The sequence below is a fragment of the Vicugna pacos genome, chromosome 3, assembly GCF_048564905.1.
Source record: "Vicugna pacos chromosome 3, VicPac4, whole genome shotgun sequence".
In the NCBI taxonomy this organism is placed as follows: Eukaryota; Metazoa; Chordata; class Mammalia; order Artiodactyla; family Camelidae; genus Vicugna; species Vicugna pacos.
In genome coordinates, this window is record NC_132989.1 from 24,431,151 (window position 1) to 24,453,860 (window position 22,710).

General features: G+C 34.9%; 2 protein-coding genes across 24 annotated transcripts in view; one reads left to right on the forward strand and one right to left on the reverse strand.

Moving 5' to 3' along the window:
* The window catches only part of FAM13B (family with sequence similarity 13 member B), a 102,261-nt gene that overhangs the window by 76,898 nt on the left and 2,653 nt on the right, over window positions 1–22,710 (forward strand). For 8 of the 21 annotated variants that reach the window (XR_012067932.1, XM_072956966.1, XM_072956965.1 and 5 more), the window contains 13 exons: window positions 6,228–6,292; window positions 8,057–8,105; window positions 8,518–8,665; window positions 11,407–11,472; window positions 12,887–13,097; window positions 13,734–13,863; window positions 14,982–15,063; window positions 16,874–17,103; window positions 18,895–18,978; window positions 19,208–19,303; window positions 21,596–21,679; window positions 21,774–21,937; window positions 22,493–22,594. Coding sequence is in view for 20 of the 21 variants with exons in the window: in XM_072956966.1 (XP_072813067.1) it covers window positions 6,228–6,292; window positions 8,057–8,105; window positions 8,518–8,665; window positions 11,407–11,472; window positions 12,887–13,097; window positions 13,734–13,863; window positions 14,982–15,063; window positions 16,874–17,103; window positions 18,895–18,978; window positions 19,208–19,303; window positions 21,596–21,679; window positions 21,774–21,937; window positions 22,493–22,594 (1,511 nt within the window). In the remaining variant the exon portion in view is untranslated. The remainder of the gene's footprint in view (window positions 1–6,227; window positions 6,293–8,056; window positions 8,106–8,517; window positions 8,666–11,406; window positions 11,473–12,886; window positions 13,098–13,733; window positions 13,864–14,981; window positions 15,064–16,873; window positions 17,104–18,894; window positions 18,979–19,207; window positions 19,304–21,595; window positions 21,680–21,773; window positions 21,938–22,492; window positions 22,595–22,710) is intronic. The other 13 variants (XM_072956968.1, XM_072956970.1, XM_072956977.1 and 10 more) reach the window with 6 other exon arrangements.
* Window positions 14,415–22,710, reverse strand: part of PKD2L2 (polycystin 2 like 2, transient receptor potential cation channel) — a 41,877-nt gene continuing 33,581 nt past the window's right edge. The window contains exons 15-17 of one of the 3 annotated variants that reach the window (XR_012068157.1): window positions 16,910–17,058; window positions 16,052–16,343; window positions 14,415–14,922 (exon numbers count right to left, since the gene is read on the reverse strand). The gene's annotated coding sequence lies outside the window, so the exon portion shown is untranslated. The remainder of the gene's footprint in view (window positions 14,923–16,051; window positions 16,344–16,909; window positions 17,059–22,710) is intronic. The other 2 variants (XR_012068154.1, XM_072956994.1) reach the window with 2 other exon arrangements.

The following is a 22,710-nucleotide window of genomic DNA, read 5'->3' on the forward strand; positions in this document are numbered from 1 at the left end:
ATAACATTTTGTGTATATTTCCCTGTGCTATACAGTGTAATCTTGTTTATCTATTCTACAATTTTGAAATCCCAGTCTATCCCTTCCCACCCTCCACCCACCTGGTAACCCCAAGTCTGTATTCTCTGAGGATTTCATTCTTTTAAAAGGCTGAATAATATTACATTGTGTGTATATGTATATATACACGTTTTCTTTATCCATTTATCTCTTCATGGACACTTCAGTTGTTTTCATATATTGGCTGTTGTAAATAATGCTGCAGTGAACATGAGGGTGCACCTATATTTTTGAGTTAGCATTTTCCTTTCCTTCACATGAATACCCAGAAGTGAAATTGTCAGTAATCATATGATAGTTCTATTTTTAATTTTGTGAAAAACCTCCGTACTGTTTTCCATAGTGGCACCAATTTATATTTCCAGCAATTTACATTTCCACCCTAGTACACTAAGATTCCCTTTTTCCCACATCCTCACCAGTACTTGTTATGTCTTGTCTTTTTGATGATAGCCATCCTAACAGGTATAAGTGATGTCTCATTGTGGTTTTGATTTGCATTTTCCTGATGGTTAGTGATTTTGAGTGCCTTTTCATGTACCTGTTGGTTATCTGTACATCCTCTTTGGGAAAATATCTATTTAGATTTTGCTAATCAAATTTCTAAAAAGATTGCCCATTTTTTAATTGTGTTACTTATTTTTTGCTGTTAAGTTTTATGAGTTCTTTTTATATTTTGGATATTAACTTCTTAATGAGATAACATGATTTGCAAATATTTTCTCCCATTCTGTAGGTTGCCTTTTCATTTTGTTGATGGTTCCTCTGCTCAGGAAACCTCATCAGTTTTGACCTGAGTTAATTAACTCAGTGGAAGACATTGGACTAGAATGAAGTATTTTTTTTTAACATTTTTTGTATTGAGTTATAGTCATTTTACAATGCTATGTCAAATTCCAGTGTAGAGCACAATTTTTAGTTATACATGAAAATACATACATTCATTGTCACATTTTTTGCTGTGTAGATTGAAGTATTTTTAATATACTCTCATATAACCTTAAAAAATTGTGAATCACTGTTATACATCTGAAACTTATATAATACTGTGCATAAATTGTACCTTAATAAAAAATATTTTAACACCTTTGTAGTCCAACTGATGGAAAAATATGAGTTGGCAGCCCATTCAAATGGAAAAGCTGTTATTAATCACAATTTTTTTTCTACTTAAGACATAGCAGAATTTTACACCATGTGTTTTTATGTCGAACTGAAAAATAAAATCAGGTTGAGGACTGCAGTTTTATCTTTCTGGGTGTAATCTGAATATTTAGATTGTTAAGTTTTATAGCTTTATTTCTGCCATCTGGTGGTTGTAAATGTTGTAAAATATATATATATATATACTTCATTAGCAAGGGTTTGCAAATGAAATGTGCAGAGAGGAGTTGGGGATATTTAGCCTATCTAAAAGAAGTAGTTAGTATACTTGAGAAAAACTAGGTGTGTAGAAATGGGAAGATTCAGGACTTAGCTGTGTGGAAACAGCAGTTATGGATGGCTAAGGAATGGGTGGATACCAAAGAAATTAATGGACATGGCCTGGCAGTAAACCCTGACACCTACTAAGACACTCATGGTATGATTGTGCTGCATCTGCTGCTCACACAAATACTGCCGCTTCCATCACCACCCACAAAGCTCTCTAGCTTACCTGAATTGAGACTAGAGTGCCTTAAACTTCCTTTTTGGAGGACCCTGATGTTTGTGTAGAAGGAAGGGGAGAAAGTATGGGCTGTTTTGTCAGCTGATACTGTAGGGGGAAAAATAGGCTCTTCTTTACCTGTGTACAAAGGATTGAATATTTTATCTAGAATGAATTCTGAGGAAGTAAAATTTCTTTAAATGATGAAGCATATTTACTATTATGTATTTCCCTGAGTGTGAAATTGAAGTCTGGCCATATTCTAACTTCACTCAAATAACTTTTGTTTTTCTTTGTCCTCGGGTAGCATATGGGGCACAATTCTGCACCTGACTCTGAATTTCATCTGCCTTCTCCACTGCTTGGACTACTCTGTTGCTGTCACTGCATCTTTTTTATATTGCCGCCAATCACCTTTTTTTTTTACCCCGAGGTGCATAAAGGACTTTATTTATGTTTTTTTAATTGAAGTATAGTTGATTTACAATGTTGTGTTAGTTTCTGGTGTACAGCATAGTGATTCAGTTTATATTTATATATATATATTCATATATATATATTCTTTTTCATTATAGGTTATTATAAATTATTGAATGTATTTCCCTTTTCTATACAGAAGGACCTTGTTTATCTGCTCTGTGTTTAATAGTTTGCATCTGCTAATCCCCAGCTCCCAATTTATCCTCCTCCCGCCCCTCCAGCTTTCCCCTTTTGTTAACCATAAGTTTGTTTTCTGTGTCTGTGGGTCTCTTTCTGTTTTGTAAATAAACAAAATTTTGCTTTGTCATATTTTTAGATTCCACATATAAGTGATATCATATGATATTTGTCTTCTCTCTAAGGATTTTATTTAAATAAATATGTGTTTCTGGTTGTAAATACTCATTATTATAAAGATACTGCCTCCCTGATTGATTTATTGCACAAAAATCTGCTCAAAATGCCAGTGAGATTTTTTTAACTTGAAAAAGTTAAATTAAATCAAGAGATTTTTTTAAAAGAAAAAAAGAACTTTAACTGCCAAATATTAAATCATATTAGTTTTAGACGTTCCTTTTGACAAAAAGTACCATAAACAGAACTGAAAAAGAAGTGGCAAATGAGGAAAATTATTTGCCAGATGAAGAATTAATGTAATTTCATATCCTCATATACAGATTTTGCTAGTCAAATTTCTAAAAAGATTAACACCCAGTTAGAATATATATTTACTCAAATAAAAAAAAAACCCTTGAATTCCTACTGTTGTTCCAGGCTAGGTGCCAAGGATATAGTAGTGAACAAAACATACAAAAAAAGTTGCCTAACATGAAAAAGCAGATCATAAAAAAGAGAGGAAAAAATGAATAATACCCCTATGAAAGCATGTTTATCCTCCCTCCAATCACTTTTTTGTTTACTACTTTTCACTATTTGTTTAGGAATTATGTTGCCTGCATTTGGCTGGAGGGTATGTGGGTATTAATTGTATCAGTCTTCATGCTTTGTTTCAATTATTTCATAGTAAAAAGAATTATAAGTTAAGTAACAGTTGGTGATGTAGTGATATGCTTTTATAATAGAATTTTGTAATTTTTCTTGTAAGCTATTTCTTCTGATTCTCTTACAATAACTAAGATAGGGAAGTAAATGATTGTTACTCTTATTTTTCATGAAGAGGAAAGAGTTGGGACTTGAATTTGGTTCTTTGAGTGAAACACTGAGGCTCTTTTTTTTTTATTTGAAGTATAGTTTAGTTTACAAGCTGTGTTAATTTCTGGTGTACAGCACAGTGATTCAGTTATATGTATATGTAACTGAATATATATATATATATATATATATATATATATATAAATGTATATATATACCACACATATATGCATTTAATATTCTTTTTCACTATAGACTATTACAAGATATTGAATATGGTTCCCTGTGCTATACTATAGGACATTGTCATTTATCTATTTTATATATAGTAATTAGTTTCTGCAAATCCTGAACTCCTAATTTATCCCTCCACCTACCCTTTCCCCTTTGGTAACTGTAAGTTTGTTTTCTATGTCTATGAGTCTGTTTCCATTTCATAAATAAGTTCATTTGTGTCATTTTTTTAGATTCCACATGTAAGTGATAACATATGGTATTTTTCTTTGTCTTTCTGGCTTGCTTCACTTAGTATGACAACCTCCAGGTCTGTCCATGTTGCTACAGATGGCATTATTCTTTTTTATGGCTGAGTAGTATTCCATTGTGTAAATATACCACATCTTCTTTATCCAGTCATCTGTCAGTGGACATTTAGGTTGCTTCCATGTCTTGGCTATTGTAAAAGTGCTGCTGTGAACATTGGGCTGTGTGTACCTTTTCCAATTAGAGTTTCTGGATATATGCCCAGGAGTGAGATTGCTAATCATATTAAGTCTATTTTTAGTTTATTGGGTTTTTTTTTTTTAAGTGGAGTTACTGGGGATTGAAACCAGGACCTCGGGCATGCTAAGCATGTGCTTTACACTGAGCTATTTCCCTTCCCCTATTTTTAGTTTTTTGAGTAATCTCCATACTGTTTGCCGTAATTGCTATACCGAACTACATTCCCACCAATGGTGTAAAAGGGTTCCCTTTTCTCTACACCCTCTCCAGCATATATCATTTTTGAATTTTTTTTCATATATTTATTTTTATTTTATTTATCATTTTTAAATTTTTCTTCCTTAATGGAGGCACTGGGGATTGAACCCAGGACTTTGTCGAGGCCAAGCACATGCTCTACCACTGAGCTATACCCCCTACCCTGTTTGTGGACTTTTTAATGTTGGCCTTTCTGACAGGTGTGAGGTGATGCTTCATTGTAGTTTTGATTTGCATTTCTCTGATAATTAGCAATATTGAGCATTTTTTCATGAGCCTTTTGGACATTTGTATGTCTTCACTGGAGAAATGTTTGTTTAGGTCTTCTGCCACTTTTTGATGGGTTTTTTTTGTTGTTGTTACTGAGTTGTATGAGCTGTTTGTGTATTCTGGAAATTAAGCCCTTGTTAGTCACATCGTTTGCAAATATTTTCTGCCATTCCATAGGTTGTCTTTTTGTTTTGTTTTTTAGTTTCCTTTGCTGTGCAAAAGCTTGTAAGTTTAACCAGGTCCCATTTGTTTATTTTTGCTTTTATTTCTATTGCCTTGTTAGACTGCTCTAGGAAAACATTGCTAAGATTATGTCAGAGACTGGTTTGTCTATATTTCTTCTAGGAGGTTTATAGTGTCTTGTAAGTCTTTAGGGCATTTTGAGTTTATTTTTGTGTATGGTATGAGGGAGTGTTCTAAGTTTCATTTTAAGTATTGGATCTGTGTAATGGTTATTTCATGTGCTCAGAAACCTTCATATTTAAGAATGTAAAGCTATGTTCTAAAGCATAAAGGTTGCTGAAGTCTGATTTCTAGATCAGTGGTTCTCACACTTTGGACCTGAGGACCTCTCTATACTTTTAAAAATTATGGAGGATCCCCAAAAGCTTTTGTTTACATAGGTATATCTATCATATTTAGTACATTAGAAATTAAAACTGAGCAATTAAAATGTTTGTTAATTGTCTTAAACATAATAAAATTACTCAAGATGACATAAATAAGGTTGCTTTTTTTTCTTAATAAAAAACAGCTTTTTAAAAAAGTTATTTTGAGGAGTGGTGTTGCTACACTTACTTACAAATCTTATTAACATCTGTCTGACTTAATAGAAGTAAGCTGGATTCTCATATCTGCTTCTGCAGTCTGTCTTTTGCTATATGTTCTTTTGTTTAAAGTATATGAAGACAATGTAGCCTCCCAAAGATACATAGTTGGAAAAGACATGCATTTTAATAATTTTTTTCAGGTAATTACAGATTGTCTTTCATATTAAACAAAACTGCACGTGGTAGTTTCTTAAGAAGATTGAACCTTTTACTTCAGAAGTGATCATCAAAAAACACTAAAAAGTTAACATAATTGGTAGTATTGCACAGGTCATTTGTGTTAGACTCGGTAGGTATTTTAAGGAGGAATAGGCATGGGATGATGTTACTAATTACTGAGCCCCCACTGGAAAGAGGGGAACATTCTCTTGTGTTTCTGAGGTTTGGAGTTATTATTTCAAATATATTTAATAAAGGGATCTGGTGAACTATATGACTCCTCTGTTACCTGGTAGGAAGTTACCAACTTGTATGTTCATGGCTGAGGAGAAAGAGAAGTAGCAGATCGTCATTTTTAGAGGAGAGAATTCTAAAGAAGGAAAAAGAATATGATAGCAGTAGCAGTACCTATTGCCTAATAGGGTAGCAAGAAGTGCAGGCTTCTCATTTCACACACACATGCACACACACAACTCAGGTTTTGAGGAAGATAAATTACTCTGTGAAAGAAATGCTAGCACCTATAGCTTATGAATGATGTTAAAGAGGGATATTTGACCAATTTGTAATCTAGTGTCCTAATTTAGATCAGAAACTTCCGCTCATATGTAAGTGATGGGAACTCCAGTGGTGTATTCTTTTTTCAGTCTGTAGGTATACTATTAGAGCCATGCAGTGACCGTGGTGACAGTGAAGATGGCTGTCTTGAGAGGTAAGCATTTTTTCTTGTTGTTGCTAATTAATTACTCATTTGGAGAACTGAAGCTCTTAACAGATTTGGGGGTGAATTTTTCAGATGAATCTATCCATTATACATTTTAGATGATCTAAAAACCCAAACTTGTTTTAATGTATAAAGTACAAAGCATGTGAAATGTCCATAAGTATTCAGAGTGAATGCAGGTTCAGAGAGACATTAATAATTTGGAAAACATTCAAATGGAAGAACACTGCCTTCCTGTGTTAAAACTTTTGGTTGATTTGAGAACCAGTTGGGAATTTATTGATAACTTTGAAGATACCTTTCAGTGAGTTAATTCTTAGTCTTGGAACTATGGATAACTAATTGAAAGATTGTAACATATTTGTGTCAACAAATATGTACGGGATGTTTTTCTTCCGTTTCAAGCTCCCAACTCCTCCTCCGTGTGTCCCAGTATTCCGGTTCAGTTATATGCAGTTGGTGCTTGTTTATGTCCTTGGCCAGCAGTAATGGAAGGGGATCCTTAAGACAATGAGTATTTCAGCCACATATAATCTCCATAGACACTTGATAGAGTCCCTTTGAAAATAAGCTTTCTAGAATGTTTTAAAGTAGATTTTGGGTGTTGTTACTCTTTTTATGATTCTTTAAGACATTGCCAAGAAGTGTGTTATAATTTTCTTAGGAAAGATGGTTGGATATTCTAAAAACACAGCAGTAATGAAGTTGTAGACTGGATTGTCAATACTGAGCAATCCCAAACAGCGTTACTGATTTGATGATAGCCCACTGGCAAGGATACATTTGCATTAACGCCATTGTCTCTCACATTTCTCAAATTTAGATGATTAGGTCTTTTAGTCTGTTAAGGTAAAATTTAGCTCATCCCACGATTTGCTCCCACTCTTAGTGGAGGAGGGCCTTCTCTTGCCACGAATTTTAGTTTGTTTCTCATGGTCAGCAAGAATAAGGTAATTATGTATATGAGGAGATGACTTGCCATATTTAGATCAAGACCTGTCTCTGAGTGCATACTCTGTTATGGCAGGGTAGGAGCAGCATCGGATGTGTCATTGAAAATTGCCGTCATGTCTTTGGGGAGAAATTTCCCACAGTCAGCATATTGATAACCTGCTATGATTCTGGATGCTGTGTTGACTGGTCAAATAGGTAGAGACCATTTGTAACAGCTAGTGGTTAATTTTTCTATGGAAATAAGAGGTGAATTGAGATTTTATAAAATTTCTTTTACCTGGTACCATTATGTTTTGAGGAAAGAGAGGTTTAGAAGTAGTAACCTTGCTTTGATTGTAATAGATCACTATCAGATTTAAAATTTAAGACATGCTTTTAGCAAATCTTTAAAAGTAAAAAAAAAAGTCCCAGAGTTGGGGAGAAAAAGCTATTTGGTTAAAATTAATATTTATTTTACAAAATTTTCTCCATTATATGTTCAAGTCTTTTGGTTTCTGCTTATTGTGGAGTATGTTTTTCCTTTTAAAATATTTTTCTTCTTGGGATGTGGCTGTGTGTGTAGGGGGTGGTGACTGTTACTTAATTTTTCTAAACCTGAACTGATTCTGTGGATCTTTTCGGTAGTGTGTGATTTTCAGATATAGGGCTCCAAAGAATGGGCATATGTCCAGTTGCCACTTTCTTCTCTCACTTTGTAAATGCTAACTATGTGGGGAAGAGAGGAATCTAGATAAGAAATATGCAATGAGAGTATTCTATTTATTCTTAAAAGCCTAATAACTTTACCTGTATTTCTAGGAAAGAATATTTGTCATTTCACAGTGATAAATTGTCACACTTGATATTGGTAAGAATTATTTTTCTCTTATGGTTTTTAAAATTTGACCAAGTTTAATCTACTAGTTATTGTATCTAGGCTTTAACTCTTGGGTTGAATAGGTTTAAAGGACATTTACATATAATACTTTTACCAAATGTTTTACAGTTATGCAGCCATTTGATTTGCCACTTTTGTTCATAAGAAATGTGATTATGAAAACAGTTTCCTTAAACTAGGGTCCAAACTTAGTTTTCCAGTAAGATATATTATAAAACTGCAAATTCATATTTGAAAATAGTTTGGATGGTGGGAATGGGACAGTTGATTGTACAAGCACAGTAAACTAGTGAAGACTACATGAGGATATATGCTAGTTGTCCTTAAGCTGGATGTGAAAAGCTTCTTGGTTTTGAAATACATTCTTTATTTTAAAATACAGGGTTCAAGTAGCAAGATATGTGATTTGAATGCCAACACTGAATCAGAACTGCCAGGAGGTCAAAGTGTTGGTGTTCAAGGGGAAGCAGCATGTGTCCAAATTCCACATTTAGACCTGAAGAATGTTTCTGATGGTGATAAATGGGAAGGTAATTTTACCCACACACATTATTTTCCTGATAATGTTATTTGTAATGGAAATTACCCAGAGCAGTAATGAGATTACTGCCTTTTCTGAGCAACCTTATTCATTTTTATTTGATTTGTGTAAGAGTGAGTATTTTTATTCAGATGTACTAATGAAATTATGGGGCATCTATCTCATTTAAAATGGAAGTTCTTATTTGATCCATTAACTGTGAAGATGGATGTTAAAACTGATTAAGAAAATAAAATCAAGAGTAGGCTTTTGTTACTTATTAAACCAGGTACTATCTTCCATTCTTTGAAAGTTCAGTATGTTAGGGCTTGGGGATCTCAACACTTTGCAGAAGGCTTATATATAGCTACTTTTTATGATCAGGAATACACTAAAAAAAATTATTTTCAAGGATATTTGTAAGCAAATATAGTACCGTATTTCTGTATCTCTGTGTTAGGTTATGAAGGTATGGGAGTAGTGTCCTAACAATTTTTACAAGGGAAAGGAATTTTAATTTTAAAATGCAAGCCACGTAGGTATATGTGTTTATTGTATTTGTCAAAACTCAGCCACGCATACTTAAGGCTTGCATTTCATTGTATATAATTTTTTTTAATCAAAAGAAGCAAAAACTAAATAATGAAACTATAGTGACTGATTTGCATGCACAAGTGTTTAGGGGGACGTATACTGATATCTGCAGTGTACTTGGAAATCCATGAAAAAAGTAAGATGGTTAATGGGGTGGAAAATGTTATAAAGCAAGTATAGTAAAATGTTAATGATAGAATCTAGGGGACTGGTATATGGATGTCCACTGTAAAATATGCTAAACTTTGCTGTGTATTTGTAAACTTTCAAATAAAATATTGTGGGTGAGGAGAGGAAATAAGCAGCAAATTTGGATCCAGAAGTCCTCTAGATCGAACACCTTCCTTTGTCAAGAGATAGGGAGACCACTTAGGAATCTTAAAGTTACGTATTTGTTCACTTGGACGATGATCCCTTGGTTATCTCACCTTTGGCAAGTTAGCTGATGACATACAGTGGCAGTAACGAGAAACTGCAATGCCAATACTTTGGACTCCTTTTGCCACCTTAAGTCTACTCACTTGATCACAATTGGAGTGTTTGTTTATTTTTAAGGTATAGCCAATTTTAAAGAAGTCCCAACCAAGTCATTGTCTTTGCTAATCTTTACTGCTGTCTCTCTACACATCCCCCACCTCTTTTTTTTTTTTTTTTTTTTTTTGGTCTAGATGTTTGGCTTGCCCAGTGGCATATTATGTGTTTTAACTTAGACTTAGTCAGGAAGTTATCTTCCATTTATTTTGTTCTGGGTGATTCAGTCTGTTTGGAATTTATGAAGATGCTCCCCAGAGTTAAGGGATACATTAGCATCCTGGTGGCAATGAATATCAAATGTCCGTTTTAGTTAGTTATCCCGGCATAGACATTGAAAAGGAATGATGGTCAACAGGGTATCCCTTGAGCCGCAGTAGGAAAGGAGTCTCTGAAAGATGAAGCTGGGATTCTGACAAATAACTTAATGCTTCTTCCCCTTGGAGGATGCAGATAAATAGCTCTTCACAGTCTTTGGCCTGGGTCTTGATCTTAAGTTTTAAGCATAGATGACCAATTATTTTCCATTATCAAGGAAATTGGAAGTTCTCTGTCCAGCTTCAGCTTTCTGGAGGCTTCCCCAAAGAGAACCTGACGCTGGGCTCTCTTTGTTGCCTTGCTAGAATCCACTCTTTACAGCTTTAGTAGATAGGGAAAGAAACTAACTATGGACTACTGATCCCTGATTTTCAGTGCCTGAGCTGTTCTTTTAGCTACCTGGCTCAACAGCTGTGACAAGTCCATGTAGGCTTCCTACTGGCTCCCAGGAATAAGGGTCAGTGACTTTCATAGAGCCAACAGCAGTAGACGTCTGAGTGACCTTCTCAGCCATGAACCCTGCATGTGCTTGAGAGAGTGGCTGTTAGTGGACCATGATGTTCTTTCTAATTTTGCAAACAATACAGAGATTGATTTTCTACAAGTGGGAGTTAGGATATTCAAAATAATAGCCTTCCTTAATGGACCAATTTACTTTAGACCCTATATACCTTGAAATCAGAGATATACCCTGTTCGATGTGACTCTTAATAGAGAAGTAGGGTGACTCCAAATAGAGGCCCACCTCATTCTTCCTAAGTATGTGGTGGGTTTGGTTTTTTGTATTGTTCAAAGGATAGTCAGCAGAGTGCACTTAGCAAGCAGATAGCACATGTCTACCACCAGTATGCATTTGTAGCAGCCATCCAAAGATCTTGGCTTTTAATGGAAGTGGGCAACATCTTTTCTTCAGATTCTCTCCTGCTGGCTCTTGAGTAAAATACAGTAGGATCTTTTCAAAGAGCAAACTAAGGGAAATATCTTTCTTTCTAATCAATTATACTGAAAAGCTTCAAACAGTACCTGGTTAAGTTTCCATTTCTTCAGTTTTATGTTTGAGTTTTAGTAGAACAGCACTATTTTGAGTTTTTTGCCTTGCTTGCTGAAATGGAAATGTATGTTTGTGTTTGTTTTTAAAGTTTGGTTAGTAGTAATTTCTTTGAATAAAGTTTTTGAGCAGAATGCCTAACTAGTTTTAGGGAAATGTTTTTGGTATCTTTGGCTTTGTGTTAGTTATGTGTATGGTTTGTTCTGACTGTGCTGTGTGTTCACTTTAGTATTTTTTGCCATTTTTTTCCATTTTATTAGCGTCATGCCCTATCACTTTTCCCCTCATTGATTTCAAAACAATGCATCTGCAGAGAGATGGGGAGGGTAAGTATGGTTCACCATAGTTTAGCTTTTTTGCTTTTTTATGGTTCACTGTGTTTGCCTTTTTATTAGCCCTTCTCCTGCTATTCCCATATATCGGGAAAACTGTTCTGGGTTAAAAACAATACCCAGAAAGTATTTTGTTATTTTGTTACTTTCCTCTTTTCTTAAAATGAGATTTCTCATAAAATGTTTATTGCCAGTTACTTATTTGCTGGGAAGCAGGTACAAGGGTTCCTTTGAAAATCACTTTATTGGTGGGTTTATTGTGGGACTGCACGCTTTGTACCCAATTTTTAGCTATCAGATTGGTCTGGGCTTTAAAAACTAAATTAATTATGTTCTTAATACCCTGAAAAAATGCTTTAAATTGCTAATGCATAAAGTTAAACTAAGTTACTAAAGTAGCAATCCTTAGCTATTGTGTGAAGAAAAAGAAAACATCATTCTTGATTTTTGACACTGTCAAGCCATTTTTGCATCCTGAAATACTTAACTCATTTTTGCTACTGTTAAAAGCCAGAGCATCACAGTTTTACACTGTAGTTATATATAAAGTTAATGTGTAGATGGAAAAGTTCCTCCCCGCCCCTCGACTCCAGTGATGCTTGAAGATAAGTTTGTATTTGGAGTATATTTGTGGATTCTGTGTTTATCTGTATGTGTTCTGTATGTAATCAAACCTTATTTGTTCAGAGACATCAAATATCTTAACATGGGTTCATTTGAGAACATATAGGATAACTCCAATCAAATAAATGTGCGTATTAAGAAGGCTATCAAGTTTTGTCTTGGTAATACTGTTGGGTGTTTAATTATTAAAATGCATATTATATACAGGAATCCTGTAACAGAAAATAACCACTGCAGTTTAATGTTAGAGGCAGAAACTGTCAGGTGAGTTAGCTGCTTGTTTGGAAATACTAGAATTCTTTTGGAATTCAAGTGCTCCTTTGGTGAGTGTTCTGTTTGGCATGCAGAATAGCTTCCACTTCCTCACAAAGCCACTTGACAGGGAGGGACGGTTTATTCACCTGGTAGCATTTGGGTAAGTTTAATTCCTAACTAAGGGCTGCTGAGTGTCCACACTTTCTACATGAAGACTTTCCCCTACTTGAAGAATAATGTTTAGTAGAATTTTAAAGAGCTTGACAGTGTCCCTTCTTTCTTTGTGACTGGGTTCAGAAATTTTAAAGTATAACTCCTTATGTGAAATTAGAACTCTGGGTTGAAAAATGAAGCTCAGACAGTTTTAAAAAAACTACAGTAGACTTTATGAAGATCCTAGTATGCCATAAACGTTACAGGAACTACTACATAATGATAAAGATTTAAAGAACATATAGCTAATATTGTGACTTTTTTTCCATGTGGAACCAAGAGACCCATGGTACTATTCTTTGTGTTTGTTTTGCAGAGCCATTTCCTGCTTTTAAGTCTTGGCAGGAAGACTCTGAGTCTGGAGAAGCTCAGCTCTCTCCACAAGCTGGAAGAATGAATCATCACCCTTTGGAAGAGGATTGTCCTCCAGTATTATCACACCGTAGTTTAGATTTTGGGCAAAGCCAGCGTTTCCTCCATGATCCAGAAACGTTGGATTCCTCATCTAAAGCACTTTCTTTTGCTAGGTATATGACTTTAATGTTCTTATGAGAGGTGACTCCTCTTACATACCTGGGTCCTTTGAGAAATTTTAATCCTCCATACCTGAAGTTGACAGCTTTCTCCCCAATTTCATGAAGACGCTTTTACAATTTTTCATTGTGGGGGCCCCTAAATTCTGAATTCATGGAGATATTTGGGGTTTGCTCTCAAATAGTCTTTTCCCCATGGTGTATTTATTCATTCATGACTGATACATAGAACTCTGGAAGGGGAGCCACAAGTGGAGTTCACCAATCTCAAATATTTTTGTTGTCAAAACTTGAAATTATATTGGTTCTGAATGTTAACATCTTGTCTTCACTGTTTGAACACCAAAAGAGCTCTGAGCTGCTAGGTGGTGTCTTTGTTTCTTCTCTGCCTTTGCCCAAACAACTTCTGAGTGATTATAGAGTGTTTTCATCCCCTCTTGTGTTAGCTAATTTTGTGGTCTGTTAAATTATAATTTAAGTTTCTTTTTATTACCTGTTCTTTAGTGTTAGGGATTTAATTTCACTTTAAAGATATAGTTCTTGGTAATACTATCGTGTTATGTCAGGGTAATAAGAGATACGATGTTGATAACTGGAAAATTTAACTGTTTGCCTCTTGTTTTAATTCAGGATTCGAAGATCATCTTTTAGTTCAAAAGATGAAAAAAGAGAAGACAGAACACCATATCAGTTGGTAAAGAAACTTCAGAAAAAAATCAGACAATTTGAGGAACAGTTTGAAAGGGAAAGAAATAGCAAGGTAAGTTTGTAGCATTGCCTGTTGTGAGGTAAATCTTTTGGAACTGGGAGGACGTACTTGGGAATGCATTAGTCTGTTTCCTGGGAGAGACAATGAATCTGAGATGCCCAGAGAAGTAGTGATCATATAGATCTGAGATTATATAGATCATTAGTCTCCTGATTCCAGACCAGGATTCTTTCTAGTGCACCATTACATCTTTACATTTCCATTGGCAAAACAGCTTATAGAATTTTTAAAGCAAATATTTTACATTTACACACTTTAATGCTATTTCTGCTCTCTCAAAAACCACAAATTCCTAGATTGGTGGTGGGTTGGGGTGGAAGGGTGAGGTATTTAATAACTAGAACACGTGAAGTGGGAAAAGCCGTGTACTTGGAAACAGAAGACATTAAAATCTGGCTTCTGGCAGTTGCTGGACCCTACTCCAAGAGAGCTTTACTTATCTTGCCCTTTCTACTTAAAGTAAGATGAGATGAGGATTGAGCGAAATCCCTGCTGTTGGAACTGTAAAATACTCTTTGTGCATAAATTAAAATAACCATTGCTTACCCACAGAGGTTTTAATGGTTCTGTTTCTACTTTTAGAATTTCTCATCTTAATTTTATTGTGGTATTAACAAATTTGTTAAAATATTAGCTTTATGAATGACAGTGTCATCTATGAGTAGATTTATTGTCATAGAGTTGTCTTAGGTTGGATTATCTGGAGAACATTCTGAAACAGATTTCAGTGCATGCGATTTCTGGGGGAGTGTTTAGGGGGAACAATAGCGGTAAGGAGTGAGGCCAGCAGAGTTGAGTAGAGGAGAAAGTAGACCTCTGATACAGTTTCATTCGAAGCCTCAGCAGGATTCCACAGGGTCTCAAGCTAGGATGGCTGTTCAGGATTGATCTGAATTGAGACGAGGGGGCCAGGCCTTTTTAATTCCACATCAGCCAGTCATGGGTGTGGGCTGCTCCAGAGGAGGGGTTGATGGGCCAGGCAGCTCCTTTGGGCAAATTCAAATTCCCAGAGAGGAACTTCGCACAGTCTGCAGCTGAAACACCTGGAAGCTGAGAGAGTAGGGGTTGATGAGTGCCTATTCAGTGATTCTATATTCTTAATTTTTCAGCCCTCCTACAGTGATATTACAGCCAATCCAAAGGTATTAAAATGGATGACAGAGCTTACCAAACTGCGGAAGCAAATTAAAGGTATGAAATGTGCCGCTTTTCTAATATATTTGCATTTTAAAATATTCTTTATAATAATATGTCTGAGAGTTGTATAATTTTTAATAATTTTAAACATTGGACTCTGGCAAAAATTAGTATTTCCTTTGTTCTTTTATTACTTATGGTCAAAGTTGCAATACTGTATTATATTCTTCCAAATGTATTTTCTGTGCTTTTATTAGTAATAGTCTTTTGAAAGGTGCTCCAGATTGTATATTCACAGATGGTATTACATTATGAAGTTTATCTGGAATATATTTAAACTATTAAGCAGTTCTGAGTTTTCTGGTTATTAAGGATTTTTGGTTGGCATTTCATCCAAGATTAGGAATATCTAATCATGATCAACTATGTATACTACAAAGACTGAATTGTAAGCCATCTTGAATTACAAACTAGGTCTTGTGTTACTGGAGTTACAGCAGTTGCTAAGGTATATTTACTTTGTGGGTGTTCAATGAGTACACTTTTTAATAATTGTTAATATTTTTAAAATCATCTTTACCAAGTATGGGTTTGTAATCTGGAGCATCACATTTTGGTTTATTCCTTTGAATTTATTCAGCAAAAATTTTAGTATGTAAGTACCAAGTACTTGAAGACGTCTGAGGTTGTATCAGTGAACAAGACAAACAGGGTCCTTATTGTCATTGAGTTTACATTCTTGTGGCTAAATAAGTTCTCCAACTACTTAGAATTTTCCTCTACAATTGTTAAAAATTTCCTTGTTTAATACCAGTTTCCAGTCATTGGTGAAAATCATTACCTTGAATGTATTACTAATGGTTGTCATTAAATTATTAGCCTACTAACTAGTTTCCCAATTTTCTTCCACTCTGTTGCCCTACAGTGTATTCTCTGCATGGTTACCAGAATTATCTTTTTTAAAAAAACTGTGTTACTATCTTGTTCATAGCCCTTTAGTGGGCTTCCCTTACCCACTTAGAGTAAAGTCCAAACTCCTTACCCTGGCTTTCAAGGCCTTTTATATTCTGTCCTTTGCCCATTTTATCCCTTTCCTCTCTCATTTTCTCTTCCTTAAACATGTCACTGTTTAGGGCCCTTGCCCTGGCTATTGCCTCAGTTGGTGGGGAATGCTCTTCCCCTAAATCTTCTTTGCTAGATTAGCTCCTTTTTATTCCATGTTCAACTAGGATGTCACCATCTTAGAAAGGCCTTCTTGGTCAATTCCATCCAAAGTAGTTGCTTTTCCACAAAGCACACTCCTTTAACATTGTGGCATCATTCTATTTTCTCTTCTGTAAAGAAGATATAAAGATAAAAGTGCTATGGGAGGAGGGTATAGCTCAAGTGGTAGAATGCATGCTTAGCATGCACAAGGTCCTGAGTTCAATCCCCAGTACCTCCTCCAAAACTAAATAAATAACTAAATCTAATTACCTCCCCCCCAAAAATAAAAAAAAAATAGGTAAAAAGTGCTATAAAGCATTTAGCACTCTTCGAAATTATTTTGTTTCTGAATCTGATTGCTTAGTTTTTGTTTTTTACTTCCTGAATATATGCTCTGTGAAAACAGGGACCATGTCTGTTTACTACTGTATGCTTATCAGAGCACCTTACTTCAGTAAGTTTTCTGTGAATATTGGTTGAAAGAAAAACAGTATAGTTCTCTTGCTGTATATAAATATTTCATGTGACCTTGAAGTATCTGACCCTTGTATATTGTTGATACATACTTTACTTTTGCACATCTCGCATCTCTTTTGACCTAGTTGTATTTTAACTAAAATCAGTATTACTGATCTGTCTTCTTGGTTCTGAAATGTAGATGCAAAACACAAAAGCTCTGATGGAGAATTTGTACCTCAGACACGTCCACGTAGTAACACTCTTCCAAAAAGCTTTGGCTCTTCTCTAGACCATGAAGATGAAGAGAATGAAGATGAATCCAGGATCATACAGAAAGAGAAGAAGCCATCTAAGGAAGCAACAGTTGAACTTATTCTGAAAAGACTGAAAGAAAAACGTGTTGAGAGATGTCTTCCAGAAGATATCAAAGTAATCTTGAGCTATAGTTTTTGCAACTAGCCTTTAGAATCCCTGAAATAATTATGATAGTGGCATAAAGATGTCTAGGTATTCTTCTGATACAGAAACATGATTATTATCAGCACAACAGAAGTACCTGAGTCATAATAAAACTAAAAAAACCTAGAATGCAATCTGTTCATTTCTGTTGGAGGTAATTAGCAAGATGAGTATGTTAAGAGCATGAAAGATACCTGAGTTTGAATCCTGGCCTTGTATCTTAATAGTTATATGTATTGAGCTCTTAACTTATGCCAGTTCCTGGCTGATTATGTTATGCTCATTCTGCCACTGAGTCCCTTCAACAGCCATTGACTTATATGGATATGATTATGCCCATTAAAACACTAACACATTGTGGTTTTGAGGATTAACTGAATTTTGTTGAAGAACCATTACTCAGTAAAACTTATGCCTAGGACAGTCCTGGTCAAAGCACTTGGCAACCAAGATCTTGTATCAGATAGTATTTGCTGGGAGAGTACAGAGGTAGATGGTCTCAGGTGAACTTTTATCCAGACAATGATGAATACTGATACGCATTTCTATCTTGATAAAAGAGTACCCCTTATGATCTAAATATTAGAATCTTTCTCGCTTCAAACAGAGCTGGATTAGAAAGTCTAGTCGCTCCCTTCTCCAGTTTTTCTTGGTTTTGGTTTTATGTTATACCACCCTCCTCTTCTCCCTGCCTCCTTTCCTTTGGATTTAGGTTGACTTAGGCTTATTGAAATTCATTCTCCTAGGTTTAAGGTTCAAGCCTGAGGCTGAAATCACAGTGTTTTAAAGAGTCTACACCCAGCTATCCTCTACTACACGTACATAATCTAAAATATTTGTTATAGGAAGATATCAAGTGATTTTTTTTTAACCTCTAATTTTGATACTGGTGAGAAACGGTGTCCTAGAGATAAGTGGAGAGTTTATTTGAGTTAAAGTGTATCTCGTGGTACATTGATTCATTGGGATGTTAAAAGATGATGCTGTGGAGCAAAGGGGGAAGGAGTTATAAGCAAAGAAATTTGAGATTCCTGCCTACTACCATTAGAGTGCTAAGAGATGTGAGAAGGGTATCTTATTTTCAGTATAAAGAAAGTGCCAGATGAGGGGAAACGGAGGTCATAGAGTAGAAGTCTGAGGTCACAAATCGACATTGTTGAGCTTTTTTCAGGATCTTTTTGCTATACTGCCAGATTTTCTTAATAGTATAGGAGAATTACCAGGTTTTAAGACTTGTGTATGCATGTTTTTTGTGTGTGTCTGTGTGTACACACAAATTTATAGTGATAACGCTAAAAATTATGTGCAAAATTGAAATAATAGGCATTTATTTTGCTTATTGTGTTCTGAATAGGCACTGTCGTAAATACCTTTACAACATAATAACTCATTTAGTCCTCATTAGAACTCTGTAAGGTAGGTGAAGTATCCCCCATTTTACAGATTAGGTTGTTGAACAAAAATAGGGTAACTTACCCACTATCTCTAAGCTCTGGTATTCATAACTTATTCAGATGAAATATAAATCAGACCACCAAAGGTGGTTGGTACGTAGTTACTAGAAGATCAGATGTGATGCTACAGGAGACTGAAAAATGTTGCCTGCAAATTCATAAGCAAAAGATGCATTCTTACTAACCTAAGCTAGAGTGGTAATGGACTGCCCTTTCAGCCTAATTATTTACATTGTGAGGGTGAAGAGAATGATGCTGCTAATGGGAGGGTTTTTTTTGTTTTTTGTTTTTTGGTTTTTTATTCTAGAAAATGACAAAAGATCATTTGGTAGAAGAGAAAACTTCTCTCCAGAAAAGTCTTCTTTATTATGAAAGTCAACATGGAAGGCCGGTAATGTCTCTCTTGCTAAAAAGATTTGATTTTCTATTTTAAAGAGCATGAATCACTTTTGTGGCCCATATCTTCAGAGCCATTTCATAGAACATTGTTTCCTACATTTGGGAGATTGCCTACTTATTTAAAATAATTTTTTAAAAGTTGAAGGGAAAGTTATCTTGCTCAGTGTTTTAGAAATTTTAGATTTCTGATGACTAGGTGATTTCCATTTTTCTTGCTTCAGGTGACCAGGGAAGAAAGGCACATTGTTAAACCTCTCTATGATAGATACAGACTTGTAAAACAGATGCTGACAAGAGCTAGCATCACTCCTGTCCTTGTAAGTAAAACATGCGAGTATTCATCTAGTTCATTTTACCAAGACCTGCTCTTAAAAAAAAATTATTATGAGAAATACATAGCCAAGGTAACAAGAATTGTATATTTAAGGTGAGGTCACTGCTTTTAAAAGAGTAGGAAATTAATTATAAGTGCCTAATACTATCTCCCAGGAACTTTTATAAGCATTTTTATCTGTGATTATGTCATTAAATCCTGACAAGTCAAGTCACAACAGGTAGAAGATAATAGCCTCATTTCACAGATGATGAAACTGAGACTCAGGAGTGATGTGTCCAGGGTCACCCATGTGTAGGATTAAAAACCCATTATTTCAGACCCTTGCCTAATTTCTGTCCATTTAAATTCATGTCTTTAAAAATACATCAGTTTTGTGAAGGTCATCATGATGATGTTCATTTAATTGTACAATAATATAAACTGATTTTTTTCAGTTCATCTTTTTAAATGAGAAGACTCTAGTAAAATAATGTTTATTCATATTTGTATGCATTTTTTGAGAAAAATGAAAACTAATTCTTAACGTACATATTAAATGCTATTCCCAAATTAACCATTAGATAGTATGGCTCTAAATTTCAGACTCACATAGAAAGTAGCATGTAACCCCTTCTGCATCATCTTCTAGGAATTAATTTTCTGGAGCTTTTCATTTGCTTAAGCTTGCAGGCCATTTTTATGTTGATAGCCTCTTGAATAGGGGTTCCCTATAGGCTTTGACTGCCTGACTACTCATTAGAAGGTTCACTGTAGCCTTCTGAGCACTTTTTGTTTTGAGTTTTTTGTTTTTGTTTTGGAGGGGGGAAGTAATTAGGTTTTTTTAGGTTTTTTTAATGGAGGTGCTGAGGATTGAACCCAGGACCCTGTGCATACTGAGCAAGCCCTCTGCCACTGAGCTACCACCTCACCCCTTCTGAGCACTTTTTATTTAGTCCTTTTATAAACATTCTTTTTTAACTGGCCATTTTTTTTAGCTGGTCCTCTCTCAACACCACTTTGTTTAGATATAATCAATCTTCTTTGAACAATGAATCCTGTATGGTTTATACTCTTTCACACATATGATAGTTTATTTAATACAGATTTTATCTTTTGATTGCAAGGTATTTTTGTGTGTCACTGACATTTCCATAATTCCATAATGGTACAAATAGCCTGAATTTCTTTATGAAAACCATTTTGGAATTCCATAGGTTTGTTTTTAAGGACTGAGTCTGTTGGAAGCATTTTTAGATCTTATGGACCCCTAATTATAACTATCAGAAAGAGAAATGTGAGGTCTAAAAGTTAAACCAAGACAATAGGGAAAAATCTTTTTACCAACAAATGGTGCTAGCAGTTCCTCAAAAGCTTAAACAGAGAGTTACCATGTGACCTAGCACTTCTCCTTGTAGGTATATGCCCAAGAGAATTGAAAACCCATGTCCACACAAAAGCTTGTTCATGAGTGTTCAGAGCAGCATTACTCAAATAGCCAAAATGCAGAAACAGTCCAGGTAGATGTCCAGCCAACTGATGAATAAACAAAATGAGGCATATTCATGTAATGGAATATGATTCAGGCATACAAAGGGATGAAGTACTGGTACACACTATAATGTGGATAAACCTCAAAACATTTATGCTAAGTGAGGAAAGCCAGACACAAAAGGCCACATATTGTATGATTTCATTTATATGAAGTATCTAGAATAGGCCAGCCCATAGAGAGGAAGTATACAGGTGTTTGCCATGGGCTGGGGAGAGAGGCCTTGTGAGTATAGGGTTTCTTTTAGTGGTGATGAAATGTTCTAGAATTAGATAGTGGTGATGGTTGCACAACTTTATGAATACACTAAAAATCACTAAATTGTGCACTTTAAATGAGTGAATTTTATGGAAATGAATTACATCTTAATGAAGCTGTTATTTTTTTTAAAAGGAGCAAAAGGGGTCCTCAGACCAAAAAAGTTGATAGCTATTGTTAAAAAGAAAAATGCTCTCAGTTCAATTACATGTAATACTTTTTTATTACTTAGAATGTTAAAAACATTTATTGAATGAACTCTTTTAGAATAACCTAGACGTAAATTAATCATTTATCATTCTTATGCATACATAACAAGCAAAAATAAATTTAGTAAGGAATTCCTAAAAATTTTTAAAGCACATGTCTAGGATTTTGAAACCACAGTTTAAGATCTGTTAAACTTTTAATGCAATAGTAAAGGGAGTCTTCACTGAACACTTTAAATACGTACAATGTAACCCATTTGTATGTTTATTATTATAGGGATCTCCATCCACCAAGCGAAGGGGTCAGATGTTACAGCCAATCATAGAAGGAGAAACTGCACATTTTTTTGAAGAAATCAAGGTAATCCTTAAGAAAAATCATTCTCTGATCTCTTTCCTAAAGGAAAAGTGAAAAGTCCTTATATGTGTGATTCTCTGTTTGGATATCTTTTTAGGAAGAAGAAGAAGATGGTGTTAGTTTGTCCTCTGAGTTAACTGATATCTTGAAAACTGCTGAACAGGCACAGTCTTCATTGGAAAACTCAGAATCTGATGTTGAAGAAAATCAAGAAAAATTGGCTCTAGATCTCCGATTATCAAGTACTCGAGCAGCTTCTATGTATGTCTGCTGGTTTATGATTTTAGTCTATTTGTGTAGTAAAATTTATATACAAAAAAATTCAATGTTAAATAATTGAACAGTTGGAGAGAATGAATACTCAAGAAATACACCCTTTTTTAAAAGTATGATTATATATACATGTTGTCATTAACATTTTCTTTATTGAACATTAGTGTGTTTTAAAAATTAAAAAAACCTAAAACCCTACATTTGATGCCTAACAAAGTGCCAGAACCAGCTGAGAGTTACCTGTCAGTTTGTGCTCTATCAGCTTCTTTACCTAATGTGGCCTATGACTTTATTTCTTGGCCCTGTCTTCACTTTAGGACCAACTTTGGGAAGTTTCGTTTTTTGTTTTGTTTAAGTACACATGCAAAGCCCTTACCTACAGCTATTCTGATTTAGTTGCTCTACGCTGGAGCTTAGACATTGGTGTATTCTAAAATCTCCCCAGCTGACTTTATTTTGCAACTGGGATTAGAAACACTGTTAGGAACATAATGAATTGAAAGTGCCCTTTCAAATAATGTTTTCTTCCCATTTCAATTTTAGGCCTGAATTACTGGAACAACTTTGGAAAGCCAGAGCTGAAAAAAAGAAACTACGTAAAACATTACGGGAATTTGAAGAAGCATTTTACCAACAAAATGGAAGGTTTGTTGAGCATCACAGAATTGAGTCCTTTTTCTTCTTAAACTCACAAGTGTCCATATGTTAAAATAAAGGAGTATATAAGAATAGAAATAAATTGTGCATATAAGGATAAGAGT